The sequence below is a fragment of the Macaca nemestrina genome, chromosome 2, assembly GCF_043159975.1.
Source record: "Macaca nemestrina isolate mMacNem1 chromosome 2, mMacNem.hap1, whole genome shotgun sequence".
In the NCBI taxonomy this organism is placed as follows: domain Eukaryota; kingdom Metazoa; phylum Chordata; class Mammalia; order Primates; family Cercopithecidae; genus Macaca; species Macaca nemestrina.
Genome location: NC_092126.1, coordinates 85,721,091 through 85,742,377, shown reverse-complemented (window position 1 = coordinate 85,742,377; position 21,287 = coordinate 85,721,091). Strand labels below are relative to the sequence as shown.

At 38.1% G+C, this 21,287-nt stretch overlaps 1 protein-coding gene across 2 annotated transcripts in view; it reads left to right on the top strand.

The window, feature by feature from the left end:
- Positions 1-21,287, top strand: part of LOC105465595 (spermatogenesis associated 16) — a 264,722-nt gene that overhangs the window by 123,552 nt on the left and 119,883 nt on the right. For both annotated transcript variants that reach the window (XM_071091250.1, XM_071091251.1), the window contains one exon: positions 523-612. In XM_071091250.1, coding sequence (XP_070947351.1) covers positions 523-612 — 90 coding nt within the window. The remainder of the gene's footprint in view (positions 1-522; positions 613-21,287) is intronic.

Genomic DNA, 21,287 nt, shown 5'->3' with positions numbered 1-21,287 from the left:
CTCCTGACCTCAGATAATCCGCTGGCCTCGGCCTCTCGAAGTGCTGGGATTATAGGCATGAGCCACTGCGTCCAGCCTCCAGTTCCTTTTTTTTTTTTTTTTAACTGAAATTCAGCAACTAATAACCTCCTTCAGTAAAAGCAGACATACCATAAATAACCTGCTTTTTCTGATTTATTAAAATAAAAATTCATTTAAAAACAAATAAAATAGCACCATGTCTTATATGTAACATAAGTTGAATTCAAATTCTTTGCCATTGTCATATCTGTAAAAATATCCAGCCCCATAAATAAAATTTCTTTTATAATGCAAACTTAAGTAGTTTTTCAATAATGCTTGTTTATCTTAACTGCCAAATATGGGGGGGGCGGAGGGGGCAGGGGGAGGGGCTCATTTCACTAGTATCTTTAAAAACACATAGTATATAAAATGGAATGCCTGTGATTTCATTCCAATGCACTTGTAGTAATTGTCTTTTAAAACCCAAGTAACGTTTGCATTTCTTTTACCTTTTTACAGAAGTATTGTTTTAAACCCAGCCTATTTCCGGAATCATCTTCGTCAAGCCACAGTGTTTAGATGTCTGGAGAGATATTCAGAGGCTGCTCGGTATGTTTGTTTTAACTTTTGTGAGGATTGATTTCAAGTTAAATTAATTTTATTCTCAAATTCTGGTAATAGCATAACAGAACTCTCCATTTCTCTCATGGAATATGATTTTATCCAAATTATTATCTATCAACGTCAAACCAGCAATTATTGACTATCTTTCTCTTTAATTAAAGCTATTCCATGTTCATAGCTCTTAAAATTCAAACTTCCCAGCCATGAGGTCACTGACAATGATGGAAAAACTTGCACAAAGTAATAGAAATGCGCTTGACCTCTTGCTCTCATGTTCTGGTCTAGATTGTAATAATACATTTCTATAACTATCTCTTGAGCACTGGAGAGGAAATCCAATCATGAGAAAGGATCCTAGAAACCCATTTCTGGAGAAGATGGCATCAGTTAAATAACACCAAGGTTGCTAGAGATGTCCCAAAGTATTTTTTTCTTGGACCCCAGTGTATTTTTTTAAAAAGCTAGTGAAGCTTCCCCTAATATTTGCATCCCAGAACTTAGACTGTGGCAAATAATTATAAGAGTTGCGCAACAGCCTCAATGCTACACTCAGAATTCCTTATCACCTGTGACAACCCAGACTTTTTTCCTTCCTGGATTAGCTCACAAGACTCCTCTTCCTTTCCGTGAGCTCTCTCAAATAATTTTCCTTATTTCCTAATGTAGAGGTGCCTGCTATTTCTTCCTCATCCACTTTACCACCCCAGGAATCTAGCAGGAAAATGTGGTTGGTTTCTAGATTTACTCCAAGCACAAATTCTAAGGATAAATCTGCAGGAATCGAGATGCAGTGCCTAGGTTGCTAGTGACTACTGTCTAGAATGTTTGTAAATAATAATATCTTTGACATTGGAAGCAAGAGTTTGAGTGTATAATAAAATGGCTTCATAAAATTGACACTGTGTCATGCCTGTAATCCCAGCACTTTGGGAGGCCAAGGCAGGTGGATCACCTGAGGTTGGGAGTTTGAGACCAGCCTGACCAACATGGAGAAGCCCTGTCTCTACTAAAAATACAAAAAATTAGCCTGGCGTGGTGGTACACGCCTGTAATCCCAGCACTTTGGGAGGCCAAGACAGGTGGATCACCTGAGGTTGGGAGTTTGAGACCAGCCTGACCAACATGGAGAAGCCCTGTCTCTACTAAAAATACAAAAAATTAGCCTGGCGTGGTGGTACACGCCTGTAATCCCAGCTACTCGGGAGGCTGAGGTAGGACAATCTCTTGAACCCGGGAGGTGGAGGTTGCGGTAAGCTGAGATCGCGCCGTTGCACTCCAGCCTGGGCAACAAGAGCGAAACTCCGTCTCAAAAAAAAAAATTGACACTGTGAGGTTTACATGAATTCCATGTTTGTAAGATGTTCCCAGGAGTTGCCTAAACTCAATTAAATAGATATGGAAAGCAGAGTTCATCTCAACTGCTCTCACTTTGCAGTCAGACAACCAATATGCCACATCTTCTTACCTGTGTGAAGGCCCACTTTGAACAGTTTTTAAAAGGTCTTTATCACTCTCTTTTTTGTGTATTTCCCCCTCTACTATTTCTCCAATGTGTTTTATCTAAGGTACTCACGTATTACTTCTTCCTACTTTTTATTTACTCCACTGAAGTGCCTCGGTGGCTCATTTTTCACCCACACACATTTCCTAGCTGTATGAATGAGAGAGAATCTAAGAGATGATAATAAATGTCCTTCTGTTTCACATTTAAATAAACAGGTTTTAATAAAGGTCACTAGCTACAAATGAAGCTAATAAGTTCAGCATTAGCAGGTAACAGCCATCTGCAAAATAGGCTCCATTAACAGGTGATTTATTAATACATCTTGAATCCAATTGAGAGATCAATGGAAGGCTAGATACAATTTCAGAACTAGATTTCAACTAGTAAAACAGTGCTAGTGGTGTGCTTATACAGACTCTAAAGATCAAATTGTTAAATATTCAGGAATTTGGAACGAGCTAATTGCTAAACTGTAGGAGAAATTAGCAATGCTGGGAGAAGCTACACTATTGAAATTGCAAATGCTACAAATCCAGGTTTGTTTGTTTTTTTTTACTTTGGGAGGGCCAGGTTACCAGCATACCATTGGCTATAACATAATTGTATCAAGCCTGTTGGAGCCAAAGTAGTGACATAAATTCTTCATGGATCCCAAAACAAACAACAAGAACTTAAAAATTTGGAATTTGTCAATATTTGCCCTGTGAAATTGGCACAGAATATTCCACTGCCTTTCTCATGTATACTGAATTAGGTATATCTGCAGTGAAATAGGCATATCTGCTTAATATCATTTGATGACTGGCCTGATAATGCTTCTTGAGAAAATTCCTGATAATTCTTGGTTATGCTGTTGTGGAGTTTCTATAGAGAAGCAATACAATTACTGTCAGGTACGAGTATTTTTCATCTTGGTTTCTTTAGCAATTACAGCCTTCAATATACAGTATAAGGTCATTCCCCCAAAGAAAGGATGTTATGAACTGTGAACATAAATATCATAGTGTATCTTAGCAGCTAGATTTCTAATGTAAATCAACATATATAAAGCAATATATACAGCTTTTTATTTTATTTTATTGAGACAGTTTTGCTGCCCTGGCAGGAGTGTAGTCGCAAAATCTCAGCACTCACTGTAACATCCACCTCTCAAGTTCAAGCAATTCTCCTGCCTCAGCCTCCTGAGCAGCTGGGTCTATAGGCACACACCACCACACCCAGCTAATTTTCATATTTTCAGTCGAAATGGGGTTTCGTTTCACTGTGTTGGCCAGGCTGGTCTCAAACTCCTGACCTCAGGGGATCGCTCGCATCAGCCTCACAAAGCAATGGGATTGCAGACATGGGACATTGCACCTGGCCTACAGCATTTATGTTTGTCAATCAATCTATCAGGCCTCTTACAAGGCCTCTATTCAGACCTCTTACAAGTATTTTACGTTAAAATCCATTGGTAAAGACAACACATCAAGGTTATTTCCTGTAGGATGCTAAGCAGTCATGTTTCTTGCATTGAGAGGCACCTACCACATATTAAAAAAAATTGCCATTATTATGTGATTTAGGAGATCCTAAAACCATAATTCAAAAAAAATGCATCAGCCCATATCTTATCCAAGATAAGGGTATATATAACCTGTCCCTGGAAATCAGAATGTCTTAGGTTTGCTGAGCCTAATCACCTTCACCCATGAAGGGATTTCTAGTAAATAGGCCAGAATGATTCCCAGAACAGCCTCATTTAAAAAGCCCAAACTCTCAACAAGAGAGGCTGGAGAAAATGCTACTCCCTGTGGTTGGAGGGAAGATATCAGGTTTACAATGGACAGATTCTTTTATTTTACAGGTCACTATCCTTTCATTCTACCAGAAGAAAGTGTAAGAATACATAAATGATAGAAATTGAACAAAAATGGAGATATTTTATTACAGTTTAGGGTTCGCAGGGATGCTAGTCAATTTGTGGAGATGGCTGGCACTGCTTAAATTGATGCAATCACATTTTCAGACCACAAACTAAGTTAAGATAGCTCTAACCACCATTCCCAAAAACAAGCCACCTTGCGAAGCCTTAGCTAAAATAGAAACTTGCAAAGCTTGTTAACATCTTTCTGTTTCAATGCATACAAAAAAATCTGTGTTGACATAGAATGTCATCACTCAAATCTGCCTCTCCTCCCCCAACACTCATACTTACACACACACACACACACACACACACCCCATTTGGGACTATCTTCATGAGAAGAAAATATTCAAAGACATAAAATCAAAGAAAAGCCAAGACTGTTTTGTGAAGACAGCTAATGACTTTTGACAATACAAATATTATGGTGTCTTTTATCTCTTTGTGCTCAATGACTAGCACGTGGTCTAAAATATGCCAAGCACCAGTTAGGGGGTTATGAATTAAATCAGCAGGTTTTTGAGTCTGTGGTAATATGTGGTTGATAACCATTCAGCTATATCAATAAGATACTATATAAAATTCTCTTTTTTTTTTTTTTTTTTTTTTTTTTTGAGACAGAGTCTCGCTGTGTCTCCCAGACTGGAGTGCAGTGGCGCGATCTCGGCTCACTGCAGGCTCCACCTCCCGGGTTCACGCCATTCTCCTGCCTCAGCCACCCGAGTAGCTGGGACTACAGACGCCCGCCACCACGCCCGGTTAATTTTTTGTGTTTTTAGTAGAGACGGGGCTTCACCGTGTTAGCCAGGATGATCTCCATCTCCTGACCTCGTGATCCACCCGCCTCAGCCTCCCAAAGTGCTGGGATTACAGGCGTGAGCCACCACGTCCGGCCATAAAATTCTTTGTAAAACCCTGATTGAAAGATAAATATGAGAAGTGTGCTCATAGTAGTGAAGATTATGGGATAGCATGATGACTTCTAAACTGAAAATACATAGGCAAAAACCATATAACATTGTACAGGGTCTTTATTTAAAACCACATTGTGTAAGAAGCAGCATACAGAAGGTAAAACTAAAAAAAAGATGCAACAAAGTCTTTTTAATGCATCATTGATAAAGAATTTTCTGCCGGGTGCAGTGGCTTAAGCCTGTAATCCCAGCAGTTTGGGAGGCCGAGGTGGGCGGATCACCTGAGGCCACGAGTTTGAGAGCAGCCTGGCCAACATGGTGAAACCCTATCTCTACTAAAAATAAAAATACGAAAATTAGCCGGGCGTGCTGGCAGGCACCAGTAATCCCAGCTACTCAGGAGGCGGAAGCTGGAGAATCGCTTGAACCCAGGAGGCAAAGGTTGCAGTGAGTGGAGATCACGCAATTGCACTGCAGCCTGGATGACAAAAGCAAAACTCTGTCTCAAAAAAAAAAGAAAAAAGAGAAACAAATTTTCTGTGTATTTCTACATGCATGGGCTAGATAAGGGATCCGAAAACAGGAATAACACATTCAAATGCTTATAAAGCCCAGGTAGATGATGTGTGTATCAGACCAATTGAAAGATAAAATATGTTCTATGAACTACAGTGAACTAGAGACCACTCATTAAAGTGACCAAAAAATTAATCTTTCATATCATATACCTATGATAGTCAAAGTGGACACTATTAAGAACTCCTCCAGGGAAACAGGTATAAACCAGGACTTTCACAAGCACACTGGCCGTATCATCACCCTACCACTGGCCCTTCCAAAGAGAGTGGCCATCACTCAAGTCCAACTAATGTCGCTCTATGGGAATGTAGGTTCAACTTTGCAGATTATTTTGAGTCTTCAAGAGATAATATTAATATAACTTCAGAGCTTTCCAAGAAATTTATTTACTTTTTAAAATATTTTCAACTTTCATTTCAGATTCATGGGATACATGTGCAGGTTTATTACACGGGTATATTGCATGACACTGAGGTTTGGGATACAAATGGCCCTGTTACCCAGGTAGTGAACATAGTACCCAGTTGGTAGTTTTTCCACCCTTACTCCCCTCCCTCTCTCCCCACTTTAGTAGTACCCAATGTTTATTGTTTCCATCTTTATGTCCATAAGTACCCAAAGTTTAGCTCCTACTTATAAGTGAGAACAGAACATGCAGTATTTGGTTTTCTATTCCTATGTTAATTTACACTTAGGATAATGGCCTCCAGCAGCATCCATGTTGCTGCAAAGAACATGGTTTCACTCTTTCTGTGGCTGGGTAATAGTCCATGATGTATATGTACCACATGTTCTTTGTCCAATCCACTGGTATTGGACACCAAGGTTAAGTCCATGTCTTTACTATTGTGGATAGTGCTATAATGAACATACAAGTGTATGTGTCTTTTTGGTAGAATGGTTTGTTTTCCTTTGGGTATACACTGAGAAATGGGATTGCTGAGTTGAATAGTGGCTCTGTTTTAAGTTCTTTTGAGGCAGGAAATTAAAGAAAAACAAAATTAAAAAGAAAGAGAAATAAGCTTTCCTGTATTAGGCTGACTTGTCCCAGAGGCAGCAACAGGCACAGCCCAGACCCAGGAAAAGTCTTGGTAATACTATCTAATGTGCTCTGGAGACTCTCCTGGCACTCCTTCAACATAGGGAGAAGAAAAACAAACTTTCCTTTGTTTTATGGAATGAGTTTATAGATTCCTGTTCTCTGTAACTAGTGACTTCAAGTATTCTGTTTTATTTAAGCAGTAGAATGAAGGTCATGAGCCTCTGAGCAGGCCTGAGTTACAGCTAACTGAGCACCATAGTGAAGGTTATGGGATAAGCCTGTGCCTAGGCAAACCTAGATAATGGACATCTGGGTTGCATAGCAATGGACATGTCCTATCTTGAGTTATGAACCTGTTACAGTTTGATTAACTGTCTTTGTCCTGCCTCTGTATCCCTGCTTTCAGGCCACTGTAAGCTTGCTTCAAGCTAGCCCACCCCCTTTTGTGAAGTGTGTATAAAAGTCAAGTGCTGGCTTTGTTCTGGGCCCAGTCTTTGGACGTTAAGTCTGCTGGGTCTGAGTGCACTCAATAATAAAGATATCCTCCTGTATACACTCCAAGGTCTCTCTCTGGTCCTCCTGATTCCACAACACTTTGAGAAGTCTCCAAACCGCTTTCAACAATGGCTGAACTAATTTACATTCCCACCAAGAGTATATAAATATTCTCTTTTCTCCACAGCCTCACTAGCATCTATTATTTTTTGACTTTTTAGTAACAACCATTCCAACTGATGTGAAATGGCATCTCATTGTGGTTGTGATTTGCATCTCTCTGATTATTAGCTATGTTGAGCTTTTCTTTAAATATTTGTTAGCGATTTGTATGTCTTCCTTTGAGAAGTGTCTGTTCATGTTCCTTACCTAATTTTTAATGGTTTTTTGTTGTTGTTGTTGTTGTTTACTTGCTTTTTGCTTAAGTTCCTTAGAGATTCTGGATATTAGACCTTGTCAGATGCTTAATTGGCAAATATTTGCTCCCATTTTGTAGGTTACCTGTTTCCACTGTTGATGGTTTCTTTTGCTGTGCAGAAGCTCTTTAGTTTAATTAGGCCCTACTTGTCAATTATTATATTTTGAGGACACTGCCATAAACTCTTTGCCAAGGCCAATGTCTAGAATTGTAGGTATATCCTAGGTTTTCTTTCGAGATTTTTGTAGTTTGAGGTTTTATATTTAAATCTTTAATCCATCTTGAGTTAACTTTTGTGTATGGTAAAAGGTAGTGGTCCAGTTTCATTCTTCTGCATATGGCTAGCCAGCTGTCCTAGCATCATTTATTGAATATGAAGTCCTTTCCCCATTCCTTATTTTTGTTAACTTCGTCAAAGATCAGATGGTGTTAAGGGTGCAGCTTTATTTCTGGATTCTCTATTCTGTTCTGTAGGTCTCTGTGTGTGTTTTTGTACCAGTACTATGCCGTTTTGGTTACTGTAGCCTCATGGTATAGTCTGAAGTCAGGTAATGTGATGCTTCAACTTTGTTCTTTTTGCTTAGGATTACTTTGGCTATTTGGGCTCTTTCTTGTTTTCATATGAATTTTAGAATTTTTTTTCCAATGTTGTGAAAAATGACATTGGTAGTTTGATAGGAATAGTGTTGAATCTGTAGATTGCTTTGGGCAGTATGGTCATTTTAATGATATTTATTCTGCAAATCCATTAGCCTGGCATGTGTTTCCATTTATTTGTGTCATCTATGATTTATCTCAGTAGTGTTTTATAGTTCTCCTTTCATCTCCTTAGTTAGCTGTGTTCCTAGATATTTCATTTTTGTATGTGTGGCTATTGTAAATGAGACTGCATTCTTGATTTGACTCTCAGCTTGAACATTATTGGTCTATAAAAATGCCAGGCATGGTGGCTCATGTCTGTAATCCCAGAATTTTTAGGGGCCAAAATGGAAGGATCACGCAGGCCAGGAGTTTGAGACTCACCTGGGCAACACAGCAAGATTCTGTTTCTAAAGAAAAAACAAACTTTTTTTTCAATTAGCTGGGCATGGTGGCACACACGTGTAGTACTAGCTACTCAGTAGACTGAGGCAGGAAGATAGCTTAAGCCCAGGAGTTCAAGGATGGAGTGAACTATGATCATGCCACTGCACTCCATCCTAGAGTTCAGACTCTGTCTCCAAGTGAGACTCTGTCTCTAAAAACATCAATAAATAAATAAAAAGGAAAAAAAGTGCTACTGATTTTTCTACACTTATTTTGTATCCTGAAACTTTACTGAAGTCATTTATCAGTTCTAGGGGCCTTTTGGCAGCCTTCTAGCATCAAATCATATTGTCTGTGAAAAGAGATCATCTGACTTCTTTGTTTCCTATTTGTATGCTTTTTATTTCTTTCTCTTGCCTTAAGTTTGCCGGCTAGGACTTGCAATACGATGTTGAATAGGAGCGGGCATACTTGTTTCTTCCTTTTCTTAAGGAGAATGCTTCCAGTTTTTGCCCATTTAGTAGGTTGCTGGCTGGTCTACGGCCATACCACCTGAATGCACCCGACCTCATAAGTATGATGTTGGCTCTAGGTTTGTCATAGACGGCTTTTATTATTTTGTTGTATGTTTCTTCAACGCCTAGTTTGTTGAGGGTTTTTGCCATGAAGGGAATGTTGAATTTTTTTTGGAAGCTTTTTCTGTGTCTATTTAGATGATCATATGGTTTTTGTTTTTAATTCTGCTTATGTGATGAATCACATTTATTGATTTATGTATGTTGAATCAACCTTGCACCCCAGGAATGAAGCTTACTTTATCATGGTGAATTAACTTTTTGATGTGCTGCTGGATTCAGTTTGCTAGTATTTTGCTGATTTTGTGCCTGTAGTTTTCTTTTTTCGTTGTGTCTTTGCCAGATGTTGGTTTCAGGGTGATGCTGGTTTTGTAGAATAACTTAGAGAGAGGTCCCTCCTCCTTGATTTTTTTGGAATAGTTTTAGTAATGTTGGTACCAGCTCTTCTTTGTATGTTTGGTAGAATTTGGGTGTGAATCCGTCTGGTCCAGGTATTTTTTTGGTTGGTAGGTTTTTTATTACGGATTCAACTTTGGAACTCGATATTGGTCTGTCTAGGGGAGTCTGGTTTTGAGGATTCAGGTGCTGGCTGTAATGGGGAGGGTCAGCCTTGTCTTCAGGTCACTTACTGAACTCTCAGGTGAGGGCAAGCAGAGTTGCTTAGGTGGTAGGAGCCCAACGGAGATCACAGGCCTGTGGGGTAAGATTTTCAGAAGTACTTTGGGCCACCACTGAAATACCCAGGCCCGCGCTGGGTGGGTGCACTGGAAGCCAGAAGACCCCAAGCCCCGTTTGGGAAGGGACAGGGAGTCAAGCGAAAAGCAGTCTGGCTGTGTCTCTGCAGGGCAGTTGCGGCATGCTAGAGGCAGGAAAGCACTCAGGCTTTCTGTTCCCTCTCCAGCCTGGGGGCAGCAGGGGTAAGGACCACGGCAGCAGCAATGGCAGAGGGCCTGTCAGTTACCTCTGGGAGCCCCACCACAAAAAAAAAAAACACACACACACACAAACCCAAGCCGAAACGTGCCAGAGTGGTCAGGCCGGTTGGGGCGGCTATGCTGGGAGCCCAAATCAGTGGGCTTTGTAACAGAGAGCAATGTAGGGCAGGGACTCTCAGGGAAAGCAGCCTGGCCTCCTCTCTGATGGAGTCATGCAAAAGAGCTCAGGCTCTTTGTTCCCTCCCATCCTGGCAGCAACAGAGGGGGGCACAACGGCCTTGGCAATCACAGTAGGTCTGTCCCTTATGTCTCAGAGAAACTCAGAGCTGCAACCAACCAGAGTGCTCAGGTGAGGCAGGAGAATAGGGTCTGGATGCAGGGAACCTACTGCGGACTCATGCTGAGTATCAGAGGCTACTCCCTTTTTAACCTCTCCTTTTCCTGCGTGGCAGTCGAAAAATGAAAGTACCTCTGATTGGTCCCCTGCCACAACCAATCAGACTGGTCATGGGCCTACTCATCACTTGGAGTGGTCCCCTCCCACGACGAATCAGACTGGTCACGGAGCTTTATTTGCATATAGTAAACCAAAGGGAAACATCTAGAGGGTATTTAAACCCCAGGAAATTCTGTAACTGAGGCTCCTGAGCCGCTTGTTCCAGCCGGCTCCTGCCCTGTGAAGTGTACTTTCGTTTACAATAAATCTCTGCTTTTGCTACCTTGTTTTGTACGTGCGTTTTGTCCAATTCTTTGTTCAGAACACCAAGAACCTGCACAACTGCCTTTGACCAGAAACACGGGCAAGTGTGCACACTGGAGGCCCAAGCCACTGGGCCTTGACTGGCGAGCAGCAGCAGAGGTGGGGTCTGTAGTCTGCTCCTCAGTACTGCGGCTGCTGCATCTATCCTAAGGGCATGCGGAAGAGCCTAGACTCCCTTGTTGGTGGGGCTACTGTAGCTGGCTCTAGGGTGCTCAGGGATCCAAGACCCATTGGGCTTCACATGGGCTTGAGTGGTGCCTCTGCACAGACTCCAGGCAGCTCTCTGTGTCTGTCTGGAGACCCTGGGGAGTCAGAGGGGCTCTTCCATGGCCAGGACCGCAAAGGCCTGTGGTGGAATTGTGGATCCCCCAAGAGCTTTTATTCAATCACCCTTTCTCTCACGATACGACAATCCCTCTGGCTGTGCAGCAATCCCAGGTGGGTGGCTGTTCTGCTTTGCTCCTCTCTTTTGGGTCCTGTTGTGTATTGCTTCCTTGGTGAATTCCAACATGGTCTCCTGGAGGAGGCACTTGAAGAGCTTAGTGTTTTCTCTCCACTGTTTTCTCTCCAGGAGCCGCAGGCTCTAGCTGCTTCTAGTCCGCCATCTTGAACCAGAATCCTCGATTTTTAAATATTGCCAGTTATTTCAGTTTTTTTTTAAGTGCAGAATCATCTTAAGAAAGCTGAAGTGGTCTTATTTATGAAATGAATGAGTTCACTAGAATCAATTTACCATATGACCAATTTGCAGAATTCATTAATTTTAAGGTTTGCTAAAAACTTACTTTAAGAGATGGTCTTATTGAATATATTTAATTGATATAATATATTTTCCTATGTACATGTAGTAATTTTTTATTTTAGCAAAAATTGCTTTAAAAAGTTTAGCAATTTTTTTTAATTTTAGAAAATTTTCAAAAGCTAAAGTCATGGAATGATTTATTCTCATTAACGTGTTCTTGTGTGTGTAGTTATGACTGTTGCTCTTTAATATATTTTATTACTATTTTCTTCTTATGAATACAATTAAAATTTTAATTTGGAATTTTAAAAATTTATACAGATTTATTTTTAAAATTTTAAGTCGTTTTCTGTTGCTTCTAGGCCCTTTGGCTAAGATCAAAGGAAAAAAGTCATTTCCTGTTTTTAATATTTTATTGTTTTTAGAATTTTCCCCAGTTTTTGCAGAGTGATCAAATGTACCTATTTTATGGAATATATTTTAAACAATTAAGATCATTTTCTAGAATTCATATTAATCAGACAATTGTAACAGCTCTCTGCTTTATCTCCTGAAACTAAAGAAGTCAAAATAGGGAAAATCAACAGTGAGCGCCTAGCACAATCTGAGCTGCGAATCCCAGAGTGAAAGACTGAAGAACAGAGAGAAACGGAAAGCCCCAGATCTCTGGAGTCCTGGCTCCCTGCAAGTCCATCTAGCAGGACTGCTATAAATTTTCTAAAGAATTAAAATAAACAAATTTTTGTAAATAAATGTGCTTATGAATTTGACAGATTGGTCATTCGGCAAACTCACCATCTGATAAATAACTAAGAGCCCACGGAAGGCTGAGGGCCACAGCATCGGATTTGCAACCTGGATTAAAGCTCTCTTCTAGTTGTAAATGAATCCTGGAGTTTAATCCCTCAACAGAATAAACCATTCCATGTATTTTGCTTTCGAAAATTTGAAAATTCACTGAAATCAAAAATATCACTAAATATATTTTTAGTAAATTTTGCTAAAATAAAAAATTGCTAAATGTACATAAAATGTATTCATATCAGTCAAATATATTCAATAAGATTATTTCTTAAAATATGTTTTTAGCAAACTTTTACCCTAAACATTGTAAAAGCTTAAGGGTAAAGGCTGAGCTTCCTTTCACTAGTAAGAGCAATCCTTCCCATGTCAAATTTTGTGCTAAATCATTTAGGGAAATATTTTAGTACAAAGTCAGCTGTTAAAAAAAAAAAAAAAAAAAAAAAAAGATGTATTTTACCACATTCAATTCAATAGCTTTGGTGAATTCACTATTTGCAACAAATCTGGTCTGTTCTCCTTTTCATTTTGTAATACTCTTATTTAATATTATATAACATGTTTATTATGAGAAATAGATTAAATAATAAGAATAGGTATTCTAAAATGTTCTTATCTTTAGCCTTTTTAAAATAATGCACTGACACTGGATTCAAAGCTATTTTATATTACACATGCCTTTCAGGATTTAAGAAAAACAACAAATTGGTAAGATCCCACTAAGTTGTATCAGTTGCCTACTGCTACACTAAGAATTTTCTCAATCAGAGCTCATTCTCAGCTTTACCTCTCTCACTCTTGGCCTCTGACAGTGTCTTTTTGTTTACTCCTGTTTTACCATATCAGCTGCCTGCCACTCTTATCATCCTCTGCACCTGTCCTTCTTCTTGTTTTTATACCTCTGTCCACTTCTTCATAATTTCCCATTCCCTTCTCAGAATTTGCTCCACAGAGATTAGCATAATTCCCCCGTGTGAGCATAACCCGCCCTCTGGTTCACTAATAAGCTATTCTCAAAACATCTCATGCAGTCTTATAAGCTCTTGGCCATCCTTAGTGATTGCTGTTGTTTTAACTAATCAGTGATTACAATTGCTTTTGTTTTATTTTGACACTCTGAGTTTCAGATATTTGAAAACTGCTCTCTGGATGAATGTACAGTAAAAACCTCAAAGACCATCAATTGCCTTAAAAATAGGCATTTCCTTTAGAAATGAATGATCTGCTAGCCTAAGATGTGACACATTAAAGTTTCCATTTTTGAACAAGAATTAGTATAACATTTAGGGTCTGTGCTATAAATGATTATCAAGATATCTTGTTCCATTTTTGCCAAGCAGCAGTATATTTCTTTCTTTTTTTTTTTTCTTGGCTTACAGAATTTAATCCTACTGGAAATAATGCATATATAAATCACAATCTGCCAAAAGAAAAGAGTGATCCAAAAATAAATTGAGGTGTTCAGAAATCTATTAACATAAAACAGTAGCATTGCTGTAGATAAGTAATCACTCAGGAGAAGTACTGTACCAGCAAGCAGGGAGAAACTGTGTCAGCTTTTTTGGCGTCAGGGAACTCTATGATTTTAAACGAGATTATTATGTATCTCATGAGGGAAGAGAATATTCTGACAGGTAGACTCAAGACAAGTGGTTCTGAAGAGATGATGGTAGTGTTGAGAGTTTAACTTACTTCTTATTCACTTAGAAGTCTAAGATGCATTCATTCATCATGCAAGATTCTAAAAATACATCATGGATTTTTTTGGCTAAAATAAATTCTCATTTATGCCTACAAATAGATTAAATGAATTCTACAGGCTAATTTTTATTCTTAAACTGGCCATATGCAAGGGCTTTCTCTTTATTGGAGGCATTTCACCATTGTCAGGGCAGTTTAGTGTGTTCTAGCATTAATCTTTGTAACATACATTTATGCACTAGAAGATAGACATGATAATTCCACCATTAAGTGGCTTTCCTGTTCCCTAAATATCATAAAGCTGTAGGAATGCTAAGCACTGTAAAAATGTTGTGTCTTGGTGTATGATATCTAAAACTGACATTAAAAAAGAAAGATTTAGTCATTTGCCATAGCTTAGGTCAAATATCTGACTTTAAGACTACAGCTCATCCAATATTTCAGTAAGTAGTAGAAGTATTTTATTTGTAATTTCGAGAAAATAGATGAAGGTTAAAATATAGTGAAACTTCAAGTTGATAGTCATCTCTTCTGTTTTAAGGATTTAAAATTACAGAATTTTAAACATATAATCTTATAACAAAAATACTAATTTTAATGTTCCAGTGACAGCAGGCAGTTAAAGAAAAACAGGTGACCTTATGAAAGGATGGCCTTTTGAACATGTTCCAAATAACAAGTAAATAATGGCAAGGATACATATTTTTTCTGTAAAAACATAGAAAAACACTTTTTAAAGAGTCAGGCTGTTGATAAGGACATCTAGAAACCCATTAGTGAAAAACAAACATTGACTGACTTTGTTAATTTCTCCATCCTGCATTGATGTTAATCATGATAATTATTTTTGCCACTTTTTTCTTTCGAATGACATGCTATGAATTTGCATTATCTCTAAACATTTCTAAAATAATTTATCATGCAAAATTCTTGGGTTGTGTGCACTTTCTGTAAACATTGGTCTAGAAGACTTGTGACAGAGTACAAAGAAAGATACGCTAGATCCAGCCTCACATCTTAAAGCAAAGTCAGAGGTGAGGGCAACAAAAACTACAAAAGAGGGAACACAGAGAAGCCCCAAAATGTCATGTTTTAAACGTGATTAAATAAAAATCTCTTTTGTCCCTTCTCCATTCCAATCACATGTCCTCCTAATTCTACATTTTCTTTCTTTTTTTTTTCTTTTTTCTTTTGAGACAGAGTCTTGCTCTGTCACCAGGCTGGAGTGCAGTAGTGCAATCTCAGCTCACTGCAACCTTCGCCTCCTGGGTTCAAGCAATTCCCCTGCCTCAGCCTCCCAAGTAGCTGGGACTACAGGCGTGTGCCACCATGCCTGGTTGAAGTTTTTGTGTGTTTTAGTAGAGACAGGGTTTCACCATGTTGGCCAGGATGGTCTCGATCTCCAGACCTCATGATCCACCCGCCTTGGCCTCCCAAAGTGCTGGGAATACAGGCATGAGCCACCGCACCCAGCCTGATTCTACATTTTCTACAAAAATGTAATGTAAAGAACCAATTAAGCATAGAGATATTTAGCCAAAAGGAGTGGAGGTTTAAGTTGGAGAGTTCTGTGCTGTTTCCTAATACCTAAGTGTTGCCAAGTGAATTTGTTTAGTCTGCAAATGCTAAAATTATGACAAATAGATCTAAATCTCTAAGTTTTTAATCTGTAAATTAGAGAAAATAATAGCATCTATGTCACGGAGGTTATTATGAGTATTAAATGAGACAATTTATATAAAGCTTTTAGCACAGTATTTGGCACATCATAAACTCTCAGTTTTAAAAATGAGATATTGTCATTGTCTTTGTTATTGTTAACAATTACAGCTCTTTGAAGACAGATGAAGCCACCTCAAAAAACAATGAGTTTCCCAACCTTGAAACCCAAATAAGTTGAGTAATCACTTAGCTGGGGTATTACAGCATAAGACTATTAAATCCTAACTTATTCCAAGTCCATGTTTTTGGAAGGAAAGCCCACTGCTAACATAGAAGATGAAGGGTCAAGGCTCTGGCTGGTTTAAGGAGTGGAGAGGGGCAAGCAAGAGTCTGGCTGTTGTTGTTCTTGTTGTTGTTTGTATATGGTATGCCATGAATTTTAGCAGCCTGCTTCATTCCCAGTGATATTTCAATTATTCCTGAAAGGAGTTAGAGCATGGAGTTCCCCAAGATGAAAAGGTGGAACTTCAAATTACATAGAGCAAGACTGTATCAGTCAACTGGTCCCGACTCCAACTCCCCTTCTTTCCTTTCCTTCATTTCTGTCAAAGACAGTAACACTGACAAAGATTAGGTTGGAAATTCTAACAGCAAACTCTGAAATTCTTACTCTTTTTTTAAAATACTGGCTTCAGTTCATCACACTATTATGCACATAAATTAATCTTGATGCCACTAATTGTGAAGATTGCTTACAAGAGAAAAGTTCTGTTTCTGGATCAGTCTGCTAAAGAGAAATCATCTACACTAGAGAATCATAGTAAAGAGAGGCCTGTGTTCTACTCCCAGAGTTGCAAATGACCCTCTATGTGACTTTGGGCAAGTAAATTAAGCTCTTTGACTTTCAATTTCCTCATCCATAATGGAGATAATACTATATCTAGAGAGAATACATACTGCACTACAAAGTAAACATAAGAATTAAATGAAATAGTGAATATAAAAGACTAAACTCACTGCCTGGAACATTGTAAGCCCTCAATTAATCATTGCTGCTGCTGCTGCTGTCATTGTTAATACAAGTTTTGAAGAATGATATTTAAAACCTTAATACATTCTCTCTAAATTAGTTCTATTGAGTGAAACACTGGTATAAACATTATGTTCCTGGACTGTCATCCCAATTTATGTCAGTTTGAGCAGCCATCATCAATGACCCTTTGCTCTATGCCAAACTTTGTCAGATGCTTGGTGTGTATTATCTTTGTTTCTCATAACTCTGCAGAGAAGTTATGTTTTGCATTTGGTAGGTGAGCAAACTGAAGCTAGAGTTTAAATGACTTGTCAAAGATTACACTGCTGATAAGCAGCAAATCTGGAATTTGTGTGTTATTTTATGTCAAGACCCAAATTCCTGCATGAAAGGATGATAAAAGGGGTATTGTCAGAATTATTTGTATTTTTCATTTCATCAAGTTTGAAATGGTATTGTCTCATTGTAGTTCTCATTTTCATTTTTTTGATTACTAATGAGCATATTAAGTATATTTACTGAGCATTTTTAGTACATTTATTAGACAATCGTGTTTCTTCTTCTGTAAAGTACTCATTTGTATCTTTATTTTTGCTCACTTTTTATTGGATGGTTTGTCTTTCATCATCAAATATTAGACTTCTTTATATATTCTGAGTTCTAATAATTTTTGATAATATGTGTTGTAGGTAATTTCTTCTGACTTAAGAAAAGATACCTTCATGGTGTCTTTTGATGAAAATAAGCTTAAAACCTTTGTTTTAGTGTATCAAATATAATCAGGTTTCTTTTTGATCTGCAATGTTTGAATTTTAAAAAAATCTTCAATATCAAGCTCATTAACATAGTTTTCTATATCTATGAAAATTTTAAAGTTTTCCCTTTTCCTTTAAAGTTTCAACCCAATGGTAATTGATTTCTACATATGATGAGAGCTAAGAATCTGCTATCAAGTTTTCACCTCAGTGGATAACCAATTATTTTGACACCATTTTATCAAATCTTTTTGCTATTGATCTTCAATATCAGCTCTGTCCATGTCCATTTTCCTTCTATGAATATGTTGATTTTTTTGTCTGTATGCTACTCATTTATTTGTCTATTGCACCACCAAACCACACTATCCTATATAAGATAATGTTGTAACATGTCTTGTTATCTAGCAAAGCAAATCTCTCCAAGTGATTCCTTTTTCAGGAATGCCATGTCTATTCTTTGCCTTTTGTTCTTTCATATACATTGTAAAAGAACTTGAATTCCAAATCAGAATAGTGTAGGTTCTGGTTAGGAATTCCCAAGGAAGACTTTCTTGCTTTTTCTGTTGCTACACTAAGATCCAAGACCAAGACTGGCATTAGTTCCACCATTTCACTCTGCAAATATTTCTCCTAATTCTTTCACTGAGCATGTTGTTTCTTAAGGAAAATTTCATGTGGGTAATCATTCATTCAGTCTGCATTTTATTCAAACTCCAGTCTTTGTCTCTTTTTCCCCATGTGCATATCCTAATAAAACAGTTACCAGACTTCTAAGAATTAACAGCTATTTTCAGAAAAAAACACCAGCTTCAGTGTGTGTTTACCAAAAACTTTCTTAATTATATAACCCTACCCTACATTTCAAAATGTCTATTAGACGCAAGGACCAAGCATAAAAAACTAATGGCCAAAGCTGAAACAATTTAAAAATCAAAGTAAATATTGATAGTATCCAATTATAACCTCTAGAATTAAATGAATATCTATGCATCCATACCGATATAAAAATAATTTGATAGATAAATATGTGGCAGATAAATAAAAGCTCTTCTTTACAGAAGACTACCAACTAATAAATGTAGAAAGAATGAAAGAAAATCAATATGAGTAAATACCACAGTAATAATTATTGCAGGCAAAATTTACTAATGGTCTTCTGGTTTCCAGTCCAGTTTGTAGGGAGCTTAGAAGTCATTACTCCACACTAACAACAAGTAAAATGCTGAACAAACTGAAAAAATCAACATCTAGACTAATCTGATTTTTTTTTAGATTAGTCAGAGAAGTGAGGTCACTGAGCAAACCACTGCCCCCAAAATTGGAGAGACAGACAAGTAGATACAAAGAATAATAGCTTACTGAAGGAGAAACCCTGAGTGGAAACCTCGTCAGGAACCACTACCAGGTACAAAACCTGAAATGTACTGATGAATTGCTGGAAGCTCAATGTGGACAATTCTGAGAGTTAAAAATTCATGGAGGACCAAATTCAAATGAGAGATGACACTTAGGGTTTTACCTCTAAGAGCTATACCAGGTCCTTACAGTGAAGATAAGAATAAAAACCCCTCATACTTTTGGCAGGGAAAGGAGAAATGAAACCATTTTGCAATACACCAGAGCATTCTGTTCTTTAACAAGGCCTGCCCTCAGGAGAAACTAACCAGAGCCTAGCCTGCTGTGGTTTTATTAGAGCCTAATTTACCGAGAGAAGGGAAATATCCAGCTCCAGCTCCCTCTAGCCATCCTGTTGCACCTAAGAGTGAAAACAAAAAAAAAAAAACAAAAAGAAAAAAAAAAGCAAACTGAGAAGCATTGGTCAAGCTCACAGTTCAAAGGCACAGGCTCACTAAAAGACTGAGATCTAATTATAGGACAATAGAACAATTCCCCTGCCTCCACACCTTACCACTACATTACTGGCAGTCTTTGTAGTCTTTGTACTGCAGTTCCTTTTACCCACTACATCAATAAAAACTTGCAAGGCACATTAAAAGGCTAAAAACACAGTTTGAAGAGAACAACTGAACAACCATCAGAGTCAGAATCAGATGTCGCAGGAATGTTGGAATTATCAGAACAGGAATTCTAAAAGAAACTGTGATTAATATGTTAGGGCTTTAATGGGGAAAGGAGACAACATGCAGAGACAGATAAATAATATAAGTAAAGAAAATTTTAAGAAAAAAATCAAACAGAAATTCTAGAGATCAAAAACGCTGTAACAGAAATGAAGAGTGTTTCTGATGAGCTCATCAGTAAATTGACAGGGCCAAAGAAAGAATCTCTGAGCTTGAGGATATGACAATAAAAACTTCCAAGCCTAAAAAGCAGATAGAAGAAAACACTGAAAAACAAAACAAAACAAAACAAAAAAAACACAGAACAGAATATCCAAGAACAGTCAAAATATCCAAGAACGGACAAAAAAGATGTCACATAGGTGTAAAGGGAATAACAAAAAGGAGAAAAAGAGAGAAAGGAGCAGAAACAATATTTGAAGTGACTGAGAATTTCCTTAAATTAGTGTCAGACACCAAACTACAGATTCAGGAAGCTCAGAGAATAGCAAGATAAATGCAAAACAAAAACAACACCTAAACATATCATATTTGAACTTCAGAAAATCAAAGATAAGGAAAAAATTGTGCAAGAAACCAAAGGAGAAAAACACCTTAACCATAGAGGAGCAAAAGTAAGAATTAAATTCAACTTCTCCGCAGAAACCATGCAAGCAAGAAGAGAGTAGAGTGAAATATTTGAAGTATTGAGAGAAAAAAAAAAAAAAAAAAAACTATCTCAGTCTGTTTGGGTTACTGTAACAAAATACATTAGACTGGGTACTTTATAAACAACAGAAATTTATTTCACACAGTTCTGGAAGATGGGAAGTCCAAGATTAAGGTGCTGGCAAATTCAGTGTCTGGTGAAGACCTGTTACTCATAGATGGCTCCTTCTGTGTCCTCACATGCTGGAAAGGGCAAAACAGAAATGAACTTCCTCCCTCAAGCCCTTTTATAAAAACATTATTCCCGTTCTGGAGGGTGAAGCCCTCATGACTTAATCATTTCCCAAAAGGCCCACCTCTTATTAACTGTTACATTGATGACTAAGTTTCGACATGAATCCACTATTCTAGTTGGAGATTACAACACCCATCTATCAGAAATTGACAGATCCAGGAGGCAGAAAATCAGTAAGAATATAGTTAAACTCAACATCAACAGCAACATCAAAAACTGGAGCAGAAATCAAGGAAACTAAATACAAGATATGAATAGAGAAAGTCAATAAAATCAAAAACTAGTGCCTTTTTTTTTTTTTTTTTTTTTTTTTTTTTTTTTGAGACAGAGTCTCGCAGTGGCGCGATCTCGGCTCACTGCAAGCTCCGCCTCCCGGGTTCATGCCATTCTCCTGCCTCAGCCTCCCGAGTAGCTGGGACTACAGGCGCCCGCCACCTCGCCCGGCTAGTTTTTTTGTATTTTTTAGTAGAGACGGGGTTTCACCGTGTTAGCCAGGATGGTCTCGATCTCCTGACCTCGTGATCCGCCTGTCTCGGCCTCCCAAAGTGCTGGGATTACAGGCTTGAGCCACCGCGCCCGGCCTGAACCTCTTATTTTCAAACATCTCTTTAAATCTGCCAGCAGTTGCCCTCAGCTTTTCATTGTCTGTCGCTAGCACACTGATAATATCCAATGAATGTCAATAGTAATCCCACAATCCTCATAATTTCTCTTTTTCCCAAACTTCCTAAAAGTGTGATACATTGCAGGCACCAGTGCATTCCTTTTTATGGGTGTCCTATCCT